Below are 12,566 nucleotides of genomic sequence, written 5' to 3' on the forward strand. Positions count from 1 at the left end.
GTGCAGAAAGTATTTTTTGTATGTATTTGCAGAGAAGAGTGGATGAAGAAAGGGTCCATCCTGCTTAAAGGGAGACAGAATAGCAGACACTCCATGCCAAACCACCATATGGCCCATCATCATCCACTCACCTTTTCAAACCTTCTATCAAAATCATCTCAAACTTTTATGCATAAATATATCATTTTAGAATTTAAATTAAGTTTTAAGTTGTTTATAGATTTAAATATTTTTAATTCATTTTTTATTAATTTTTATTAAGTATTCAATTTTTTTATTTATTATTTAAGTTTTAACTTTTTAATATTTCATTTTGTTTTTTTTATGTGGTAAGTTTTTTTATTAATGCAAAATATAAAGACTAAAAAATGAGATATTAAGAGTGATAATGGTTTAAAAATAGTGAAACTCAATTATTTTAATATTAAGTTATTTTAATATAAATAGTTTTGTTATAAACGAGTATCATTATTTTAAAACACGTTATCTTTTTAGAAACTACTTTTCTAAAGTTCTCTTACTTGTCTTTAAGGGTTCTTCCTCCTTACTCGTCTGATTGAAGAATCAAGATCGTAAGATTGATTCTTGTGACAAATTCTTCAATCTAGGTCGATCAGTTTCTCTGTTAGAGTAAGTTAAGCTTTCAACCATTTTCTTGGTCCTTGCTTATATCTGTTGCATGTGGGTTCAACTTAGCTTGCATGTATTTTTTGAGTCTTTAGTTTGAGTCTCCACTCATCAGTAGTTCTAACAATATACTCTGATTGTGTTTTTGTTTTTTGCAGACGCAAATAGAGCTTCTCGAGATTTTGGAGTTGTTTTAAGACCTCTAGAGTTGTTTGGTCGCTTGTCAGGTATGGAAGCTAGTTACTTTGATTTTAACTAACATGTGTGTTTGAATTGATGTTTTATGATGGTATGACAATTAATTTGAGTAAGGAAATTGTTTGATGAAATTTGGTCTGTTGAGTTGTTTGATGAAATTTGGTTTATTGAGTTGAAATCGAACAGTTCTTGTTTGTAGACAAGTTACTAAATTATATTTGAGTTTGATGATTATGGATGTTAGTTTTTCTATGTTGATTGAATAATTTGGTTCTTGGATCTTGGTTTAATAATAGGTTAGTAAGATGGTTGGTTTTGGTCTACAATTTGGGATTTGGCGGGTGAAATTTTAGAGGAATGGTTATTGGGGTAAGTTTAATGTTTAGGGTCTGGTTTTAGGTCATTTAGGACTTGGTAGGCCTTTTATTTTATAGAAATCTAGTTTGCATAGGGGGAAATATGATGTTAGTGTTTTAGGTAGTTAGCTTGATCTGATGAATTGATTTCCTGTCCGAATAAGCAAGTTTTTATTCAATCTAAGGTATAAACGTGTTTCCTAATCAATTACAGTGCTAAGAATACATATTTAGTATATTTAGTCATTTGGATAGGGCTTGAGTGCATTAAAATCAATATTTATACTTTTTATCATCTAGTATAGAGCTGAGTGGCTTTGTAAGGCACTTCGCGTCACAAAAACATAGAGCAACTGGGTATCAGGGAGCTGACCAGCCATAGTGAGCTCATTGTTTTCTAGGCATTGAGCAGTGATTTGGGATGTTGAAAGCCATTTTCCATTACAAGTATGGATTCTTTTTCTCCTTTAATTCGTTGTGCGAGATATTGTCTCGTTGAGCGAAGGGCACCGCTCGGTGGGCATGAGACTTGGCATTGGGTGCCTGTAGTTTCAACTTTATTTTCATACTTTCTATGTTTTCCGAGTTATGTTTTGTTTGAGCTGATTTAAAATATACTTAAATTTACAATTATTGATGCTTTATGGATGATGTAAATATGGTTGTGAGTATGGATGATATGAGATGTGAGAAGAATTTCAAGGAGAGATTGTGTGATTTGAGAAAGTGCCCGTGTATGCTCGACAGACATATTTCAGAAGGTATCCAATCATTCAACTCATGTAGAGATGAATGGGATGAGAGAGAATGGTAGGAGGTCTTTACCCTAGATTTTTGAGTCTTATGAGTAAAAGATTAACCTCGAGTAGTAAGTTGATAAGCTTGTGTTTGTCTCTACAGAGTATAAATGCTATAATGAGTGCACATCTTCAATGAAGTCTATGTTAAATCATGTATATGGATAATTGAGTCTAAAGTCAAATGATTATATGTTTATATGAGTTATAAAATGTTTTTAATGTTTTCTAACATGTAATGTATTAAATTGTTTATGAAGTTTTCTTTGAAACACTAGCTCATCGTCTTGTCTTTTTGGTTGTCTTTCGTGTGTTGTTTGTTTTCTTTTGCGATAATCACCTTATGGTGTGAGCAGATGAAGTTTATTAGGTGTTGAAGCATCTCTTGTGGAGGACAATGATGTTATAAAATCTTCTTGGTGGTCTAGTGATTAATTTTAGTTTTTTCATATATATTATTATTATAGTTATTTTCTTCTAGATAACTATATTAATATTATATCTATAAGTGATAACCATTTTTTTTTGTTTTATCAATTTTATAACAAAACAATATTATGTTTATAAGTGATAAAAATTGGAATGTTACACAAAACAATATTATAGATAATATAAAATAACAAGTGACTTATATTAGATAATTAAGAAGTGATTTTATTATCAGATACAAGGTGATGATGATAATTTCTTGATTATGATAAGTGATGACATAAAGTTATTGAAGGTGATGATGATAATTTCTTGATTATGATAAGTGATGACATAAAGTTATTAAAAAACATGAGAATCTCATTATTCATGTTTCAATTAAATAAAAAAAATTGTTTATCTTTTTAATTAATCATAATACTATTATTATGCATTATCATTTTATATTAACTATAAAATTCTCATTATTAAAACTCTTTTTTTAATATATGAATAAGCAAGCTACAAAGACTAAACAAAATAACAGTCATGTCATCTAGTTAATGAAAAAATTAAATGACAAATAATTCAAATGAAAAATATACAAATATTTAAATACATAATAAACTAAAAATTATGTGGGAAACACAATTTAAACTTAATTAAGAATAATTTGTTTATCACTATATTCGTATATGTTGGTACATGTATCCAATATATTTATGCTTTCTTAACTTTAGTTTTGTAGTTTTATTCAAAATATTATTCATCAAGTTTGAATCAATTTAATCGACTTCGACTCGATAGCTCGCACTAAACGTTAGTTCAAGTATTGTTTATGCGCTTAACAACCTTTGTGCTAAGATAGTGGTCTCTTGGCTTCTACTCGATAGTTTGCGTAAAATGTTAGTACTAGCATTGTCCACAAAAAAACTTTACGCACTTAAAAATATTTGAGCTAACTTAGTTGTCTCTCATTTTCTACCTGATAACCCAGGCTAAACGCCAATGCTAACATTTCCTTTGTGCAAAAAAGAAAATGCACTTAATAGCCTTTGTGCTATCATAGTTATCTCTCATCTTCTACCCAATAGCGCATGCAAAATGTTAGTGATAACATTACCTTTATGCAAAAGAAGTATATGTGCTTAACTACCTTTTTGCTAACATAGTTGTCACTTGACTTCTACCCAATATCACATGCTAAATGTCAATGCTAACATTGTCTTTATGCAAAATAAGCCTACACACTTAACAACCTTTGTGCTAACGTAGTTGTCTCTAGGCTTCTACCTCATAGCTCATGCTAAATGTCAGTGCTAACATTGCCTTCGTGCTAAACAAGCCTTTACGCTAACTTGGCGGCCCCTTAACAACTACCAATATTAGCCTATGTGGTATAAATCAATCAAACAACCCTCAATTGCTAAAATCCTTTTTGCTAAAGTAGCAACCTCTCAACTTCCCTTACTTCATAAGCCTTTGTGCTAAGTGACTAGTTGGTCCAAACTTAAAAAACATTTTTACTAAAGTAATGGTCTCTTGGCTCCTACCAAAACATAAACATTCGTACCAAGTAATATGTAGGTCCAAACTTGTACTTGCTCATAATTTAAGTATTTTTTGGCTCTTTGCCTTGAAGGCTTGAGCTTAGGGTCTCTGATCTGTCCAAGATTGCAAGTCTCAATCTTTAGACAAGTACAAGAGGTTGATTATATTTAGTTTAAATATTGAGCTTTTAGGATCCACTCAGGGTTAGAAATCTTAATGACAATTCTCACTACTCCTAATTAATTGAGTGGAGAATAATTGTTTTATGTCTTTATAAATAAACCTTTGGAATGTCACTAAAGGAAGATATATGTTGAGTATTTTTAGTTTAGGCTTCCACTTCAACTTTAGCACGATTACAGTTTTATTAAATACTAGTTTGTAAACATAACTCTTAAACACATTCAAATGATCAATAAAATATGAAATTTGTTCAAGCATCATTCTTCACTTGTTTCAACTCAATCTTTATAATCCAAACTCATTATAAAGAAAAGCTATTAAAAATCTAATCATACTCATCAAAATTGTATTGACAACTCATTTTAATAAACAATAGAGCAATGGTAAGTTAACACACTTATACTCATTTGATATTATTTTTATAATAATATAATGAAAAATAATACGCTAAATGAATGTGAAAATATGTGAAAATATATTTTCTCTAAACAATATATTAACATGCATAATCTAATAATTAAATCAACTATTACCGAAAGCATTTAAATAAAACATTTTACAACAATGATCTATTAATCAAAACTCAAAGAAAATTTAGATTCAAACCTTTAAATAGTTTCAAAATAAAATACCATCTCTACATCATAATGTTACGTTTATATCAAAATTTCTAACTCAAATGATCTATCTTAAGGTTTTATAAAATTATACATAGATTCCTTTATCTGTCATCCATTCTCTTTTAAGTAACTTCCAAAATTAAATAACAATTCAAAATCTATAAATCTAACTCAAATCAATCAAATATAACTAAATTTTACATGAATATTTTTTTTCAACTGTAACAAAATCATAAAAAAAATGTAACAAAACTCTTTAGAATAAATAAAATTTATTCTGTTTTAAAATTTGATAAATTAAAATAACCCTTTATATTTTAAATATTAATGATTTGATATTACTTTTAGAATATCAGAAAAGATAAGTGGGTGGAGGGAATTGGAAGGTGAATCTAAACAGTTGTTTAATTATAAAAAAAAAAATAGATCTGAGTTGCTATTAAAGTTATCATGTTCATTAAAAAAAATTGGAAAAAGAAGAACATTGCTATTTTTTGCGCCGTCAAAAAAAGATAGACGGTTTGTCAATTCATTTCATTATTGTTCTCGTAATTTTGTTTTATCCAAATGTCCAAAAAATTCACAGTAAATTTGCCGCTAGCTACGTACACATTATATAAAAATTATATAATTGTATTTTAAAATTATAACATTTTTTTAGTATGTTAAATAATAACAATAAAAAGAAAAAAATAAAAAGAGAGAAAAAGTAACAAATATGCACTAAAAAAAAGTACTTACAAACATAATACTAAAACTTCAACTAAACATTATCCTCAAATACCATAAAGACTAATACAATTTAAACAATAAATGTATATACACATATGTTATTTTGTGAACAGTGAATTTATAACTAAAAGTACTTCAATTCTATAACATATTTATAACTTTTGAGCATACGAAAGATATTAAAACTTTAGAAAAAAAAATATTAGCCATTTATAATTCTACATATACTAATAAAAAATATTAAAAAATTAAGATCATAACAACTTTTTTTAATAATATTTTAACATGTGTCATTATTTTATTAATTTATATTATTTAAAACAAATTAATCACAAATTACTGTTTAAAAAAATTGTTAAAAAATAATTTGTTAAAAATATATTTTTCTTAAAAATATGCAATAATAAGTTGGTGGTGGACATGCCATCATTTTCTTCTCACCTTTTCCATTGACTTACTAACTCTGCCAAATGGCTTATTTTTATAAAGTTTTTTGGTCAATTTCAGCAATACTTCGTTTAATAAGCCAATTATTTTAGGCCACTTGTCTCCCTACACACCACAGATTTCATTCCTACTTACTCACGGCTTCCACGATTAATTCAATATTAATTAATTAATTAATTCAATTTTATTCCCAAAATGTTGAATGCTTCAATTTTCTTTAAATATTTAAATATTCTTTATATTGAATCTTTCAATAAAGTAAGAATAAAATTCAAAATACCTTTTTCTTAATTTTCTTACAAATTATAGTAATAAAAATATTAGGTAGGATTTTGTTTGGTTGATTATAATATGATGTTTATATTTAGCAAATGAAAATAAAAAAATGAAAATGTTGATTGGGTTATGTATTATATGAGTGTTCGCATTACTTTAAAACATGCATGAGGAGATATCAAAATCCTCTTAAATTAAATTTATATTTATATTTTGAGGTATTATTCTTCATTTTTTAAGAAGATATTTCATAAAATTGTTCTAAAAGAAATTTTGTACACCATCTTAATAGTGTTATAATTATATTTCAGAAGGTTATATCTTGGTAATAATTGTGATAGTAAATTTGGATAAAACATTTATAGTTTTTCTGAACAAAAAGTACATATCAGTTATAAAAAATGCAGAGTTTTTAATAAGATGAAAGCTAAAATTTATAGAAGAAAAGATATTATATTTTTTTGTATTAGAGAGCATTTGGTTGGGCAAAGAAGGCGTGGACTTTTTGATACATTTTCTTCATTCAGATCCACCAAACCAAACCAAACCCATCACAGAAAATCACGTAAACTCAAAAGCTTCAAACTTTTTCAGTTTTTCTAAATTAAGACACAGTGAAAGAAAAGAAAAAGACTTGCAAAGTTTTCTTCTTTTTGTTTTTTGAAAGTCAGAGAAAAGTTTGAAGCTTTCTTTCTCCTCTATTGAATTATTTAACTGGGATGGCTGGCGGAGAAAGTGGGGACCGGCCACCGTGGAAAGAGTCGGCGCCACCTCGACCCACCATCAGTCTCCCTCCAAGGGCTGCTTCCATGGAGACCCTTTTCAATGGCGGCTTCAGTCCTGGTCCCATGACTCTTCTCTCTGGCTTTTTGACTGATGGGGATGACAGCAGCAAGTCCTTCTCTCAGCTCCTCGCCGGAGCCATGGCTTCTCCGGTGGCCTCCACCGCCCTGCACGACTCGCATGGCCTCTTTTCACCTTCCCAGGTACTACAGTTCTTTCTTTCACTCATCACGTGCAAGTTCTTCTAGTGTTGCGTTTTCATATATCAAACATAGTAATCCTTGGAAAATTTGTTTCTTATTTTTGGTCTAGACAAAATTCTGATGCAAAACTTTACTAGTTTTAGCATGGTTAAAATTGAAGTTTGACCCCTAAGTAATTGACTTTTGATGTTGACTTTTTATATGTGGATTACTGAAGTGATTAAGTAAAAATGATTTTGATTCTGGAATGGCTTAAAATCCACCCTGATAGAGAGGAGTTGTAGATAAGTGTTTTTAGTTTGGTTTCTATGAATTGGCTACGAACCCCTCATTATAGGAAGATTGGTTTTGTTATGTTTGTACAAACACATTTAAGATTTTATTCAACTAAGCAAGTGTAAGAAATTTGTGTTGAGGCCATGTTTGATAAATCTCTTTATAAGCATTCATGATAAAATAAGAAAAAAAACTTATAAGTTTCTCTCTTAAGCTAAAATTAGCTTTTGCATTGTTTAAAATAAACTTGTGGAGAAGTTAAATGAGAAAGTTTTACAAATTAGTTTAGAGGAAAAGCTTTTTTTCCTTATTCTCCTCTACTAGGGTCTTAAATAGAAGTTTTTCTTTAAGTTGGTAATTGTAACTACAACCCTTTGATTAGATTCATGGAATTTAATGTATTACTATGAATGTAGTCATTGAATGTGAATATATAAATATATATATATATATATATATATATATATATATATATATATATTTAATTCATAGAAGGGTATATTTTTTCTATTACTAGAATGGGATCTTTGTAATGGTAATGGACAAGTTATGATGCACAAATAAAAGCTTGTAGGTAGGAGCTGTATTCAAGTTACTGATCGATATAAGTTGGAAATATAATCATATGCAGTGCTTGATATTGTTATTTCTAGTACATCATTAAAAGGAAATTAAAATAAATTAGTGGATATGTCTGAAATATTTTCTGGACATATTTGAACATGTCTAAGTTTGCTATGGATTGTTTAAGTTTACAACATGTGTTGTCCACATTTTGTAGCATGTTGACTCCTTCAATCTTTTAACTTTTCACATTTATTGCTGGCCAAGCTTTTAACTTTTACGTTGAAATTGACAGGCTTCTTAAATGGGTGGGTCCATCAGCAACCCCAGTTGCTTATTATAAGCAAAGAGTGGTATTGCAAAATAATTGGATTTCAATTTTTAAAGTTTTAAAATAGTTATATTAAGGTACTTGTTCTCAAGTAAAGATTCATTTTGGGTTACTTGATGAAGAGACATCATGCACATGTTTGTGTTGGCTTCTGTTAACTTTTCTATTTTTGGAGATGAAGTTTCTCTATACTTCTTTGTGAACTTCATTATTCATAAGCATATATACTACATTTAGGGCTGAAACATGTTGGCAACAAATTAACTTTGTCAATGAATTGATTCACCTGTATTGTTGTTATGTTATTCATACAATCAACTATACAATTTATAGACTCAGCATATTCATTATGTTGTACTCAAAACAAACAAAAGACAGCTAAAAACGACTAACACATTAGCTATCCATAAGACTCCAGCTACTACATTACTATCTATAAGATTTCAACGGCTAATACATTAACTACTCATAAGACTCCATCGCTAATACATTTAAGTTTATTCCAAACCCAACAAAACACTCATATAGTGTGCAACTTGATCTTATTGAATGAAAACTATCTTTCTGATTAAGGAATTAACCATGCTGTTTTGAAATCTTAGTTTTACTCAGTGTGAGTATTAGTCTAAAGGAATTTACCCTTTTAAAGTGGAAAACAGTTAAGTGAGTATTAGTCACATGATATTTTTAAGTGATTATACTTAAAATCGCTTATTCTTCTGATAAACTGATTTCTGATATATGTAGATGTCATTTGGAATGACACACCAGCAGGCTCTAGCCCAAGTTTCAGTGCAGGCTTCACAAGCTAACTCAAACATGCATATTCAGGCTGAACATTCATTGCCTGTATCAGTATCATCACCTACCTCATTCACACAGGTTCCTGCAGCTACTTCCAATGCTACACAACAGCTGATTCCACCCTTAACTGCAGATTCTTGGGCCACAATGACAGAATCCACTGATCATTCTCACTCTGAACAAAAGTTGCAATCTTCATCACTAAATGTTGATAAGCCTGCAGATGATGGATACAACTGGAGGAAGTATGGACAGAAACAGGTGAAGGGTAGTGAATTTCCCCGAAGCTATTACAAATGCACACATCCACACTGTCCTGTCAAGAAAAAGGTTGAGCGTTCACTTGAGGGTCATGTTACTGCAATTATTTATAAAGGAGAACACAATCATCAACGTCCTCATCCTAACAAACGCTCAAAAGATTCTATGGCTTCAAATGAACATTCAAATATGCAAGGGAATGCTTCTGCTTATCAAGGGATGACTAAAATGGATCCAGAGTCAAGTCAGGCAACAACTGATCATCTATCAGGAAGTGACAGTGAGGAAGTAGGTGATCATGAAGCTGAAGATGATGAGAAAAATGTTGAGCCTGACCGAAAGAGGAGGTAAGCTTTTATTTATGAAATCCTTGTTGGAAAATTGCTTGTTATGAGTTAGAAAAGAAGGAAAATGTTGGAAGTCTCATATCGGTTAGATAAGATCAATTCATAATATATAAATGGAACAAACCTCATCTTACAAACTGGTTTTGTAGAGTTAAGTTAAACTTAAAGTTCAAATTTACAAACAAGTGGAGTACTTCACTTGTTAGTTGTAGAAACTAATTATATATAAATATGGTGAATTAAAGGAAAAATGTTTATTCTATTTGGTTATAATTTGTAGATTAAGACTTTGCTCTTTGGTAGAGGAAAAATCCTTTGTGTTGGTGAAAGGTCTCTATCCTAATATTCTCAGCAAAATTTCTCTTTTCTTTTTGACATTTATCCTTGGATTCTGACATCACTTGTCTTTTCTGATCTTGAAAGTGTTGTAATTCTGCAGTAAAACAGAAGCCACAAATTTGGATCCAGCATCTTCACATAGGACAGTCACTGAGCCTAGAATCATTGTGCAAACAACAAGTGAAGTTGATCTTTTAGATGATGGTTACAGATGGCGAAAATATGGGCAGAAAGTTGTGAAAGGCAACCCTTATCCGAGGTGCTATTGCATCTCCTCCATACTTTGTTGCATTCATTGAACTATTAATGACTGTTAAACAAGTTAAAAAATTATCCATCAAAGGAAAATGCTCAATTTTTCCAATGTTCATCACTCATTATATTCACTACATCACCTCATATTGACCTTATCATTAAGCTTGTCTAGTATAATGCTGAATCTAGCATATATCATTCGCAGGAGCTATTACAAATGTACAACACCAGGTTGTAAAGTCCGAAAGCATGTTGAGAGGGCTTCAACGGATCCTAAAGCTGTCATAACAACATATGAAGGAAAACACAATCATGATGTTCCAGCTGCTAAGACCAGCAGCCATGTTATGGCAAGTAACAACACTTCACAGATAAAATCACAGAATTCCAATCATGGAAAACAAAATTTTGGAAGCAGAGATATTGGAGGCAATGAGCAACAGCAGGTTGCACGGCTAAGGTTGAAGGAAGAGCAGATAACCTAGTGTGTGCTAGAAGAACTTGCTTCCATTAAGGAAAAGTGTGTCTCACTCAACAAGTCATCTTTATTTTCATGCTCATTGCATTCTTTTTTAGTCTTTGGCCTAAGTTTTGATCATGGCCTATCAGTGCAATCCCTAATAAACAAACGGTTCAACACTTTTCTCTTCCAGTCTTATCCACAACCACATCATGATGAAAGGGTTTATTTGCACAGGTTTTGGATGACTATGTACTATTTGTATCTTGTGTACATTGAAAACTTATGTTATGTTGTTTAATATAGCTGGTTATCATTTCAAAGTGTAATCCTTGTTATTTGATATTTGTTTTTTCAAGAATATGAAATTTTTGGATCATGATGTGGTAAGTGTAAGCTAGTTAAGATTGAGGTTATAATTATGATTGCTTTGATTTGGTTCATCCAAGGTTGTGGTTGTACTGGTATAGTCGGTGAAGTGATTTGTTGGCAGTCGATTTGGGATATGAATATGAAAGAGATGAAAGAGAAAGAGATTAAAATCTAACCTACAAAAAATATCCCAGCAAATTACTCAATTAAGTTAAAACTAAATATAAAAAAATTAAAATTATCAATTTAAATATAGAATTAAATTATTAATCAAGTTTTTATTTTTATTTTTTTAATTTTTAATTGGGTTGCATTTTTGTTTTGATTGATATCTTGGTCAAGCAAAAGAGTTAATAAGTGATATTTAGAGAACACATCTAACAAGGTTAATCCTTCTTGGTATTAAGTTTTAATGGAATAGTGTTGATGATGAAAAACACAGGGGAGTTTTAATTGTATTAATTCATAACTGGGTTTAAGTTTTATTTTTAATTGAATTCTATTCATTGTAATTAAAATCAAGATTTAAATTATAAAATTATCAGCTTTAACATTGTCCAACATTTAAATTCTAGAATGAATTTCGATTAAAATAAAATCTCACTAGGGTTGATTTTATGAATTTCAATTAAAATAAAATTTCACTACGGTTGATCAATCAGATTTTAATTAAAATAAAATTTAAATCTAATTAAAAACAAAAGGGTGGTTTTTGTTATAATGTTCACCGTTTAATCAATTAAAATATAACAGTATTTTCTGTTATATTCTAAAAACTTTTATAGTTAAGATTGTAAGATTTTTAAAGTGATTAATTTTGTAAACTTAAATTTAATAAAACACTATTTTGATGGAATTTCGTTATTCTAAGAAGTTGAAATGATGTGAAAAAAATGAAGAAAAAATGTTGATCCAACACGATATGTGAAGATATGTAGCATTTGAAGGTGACACAATCACACCTAGGATTCGAACCAGAAAAACTCAATTATATATGTACAATTTTAATGTGATATAATCATACCTATGATTTTAATGTACGAACAAATCTATCACACATATTAGGAATAAAAATTTTAGTTTATGATTATTTTATATGTTATTTCAGAAAGGATTGTTTTCGTTATGTGTAAATCTCTTTTCTGTAAGTTATTGTTTTTTTATTTTTTTATTTTTTACTTCCTGCAATTAGTTTCTTAAAAACACCTTTCAAAGGATGGAAAGTAAATATATTAGAAAGACTAAATAAAATATAACAAAGAAATTTTAGTAGTAAAAACTTAACCAAACTATTATTAGAAACTAAATAATATTTCAGTTTGACAAAAAATAAATGTAAACTTACTGGGATTATTAGACATGACAGCATTTAAAAT

At 29.5% G+C, this 12,566-nt stretch overlaps 1 protein-coding gene across 1 annotated transcript; it reads left to right on the top strand.

Annotated features, from left to right (window-relative positions):
- The first annotated feature begins 6,665 nt into the window (after window positions 1–6,665).
- On the top strand, window positions 6,666–11,197 carry LOC106755262 (probable WRKY transcription factor 4). The gene is made up of 4 exons (XM_014637376.2): window positions 6,666–7,181; window positions 9,100–9,764; window positions 10,204–10,362; window positions 10,564–11,197. Exons 1-4 carry the CDS (start codon window positions 6,915–6,917, stop codon window positions 10,841–10,843), a joined length of 1,371 nt encoding a protein of 456 aa, XP_014492862.1. The 5' UTR covers window positions 6,666–6,914; the 3' UTR covers window positions 10,844–11,197.
- The last annotated feature ends 1,369 nt before the right edge of the window (window positions 11,198–12,566 follow it).

This window comes from Vigna radiata, unplaced genomic scaffold (genome assembly GCF_000741045.1).
Source record: "Vigna radiata var. radiata cultivar VC1973A unplaced genomic scaffold, Vradiata_ver6 scaffold_100, whole genome shotgun sequence".
In the NCBI taxonomy this organism is placed as follows: domain Eukaryota; kingdom Viridiplantae; phylum Streptophyta; class Magnoliopsida; order Fabales; family Fabaceae; genus Vigna; species Vigna radiata.

Coding starts and splice junctions, on each gene's coding strand:
- LOC106755262 (XM_014637376.2), top strand. CDS start 6,915: ATGGCTGGCGGAGAAAGTGGGGACCGGCCACCGTGGAAAGAGTCGGCG. Junction 9,765..10,203: donor GAGCCTGACCGAAAGAGGAG/GTAAGCTTTTAT, acceptor GTAATTCTGCAG/TAAAACAGAAGCCACAAATT. Junction 10,363..10,563: donor AAAGGCAACCCTTATCCGAG/GTGCTATTGCAT, acceptor TATCATTCGCAG/GAGCTATTACAAATGTACAA.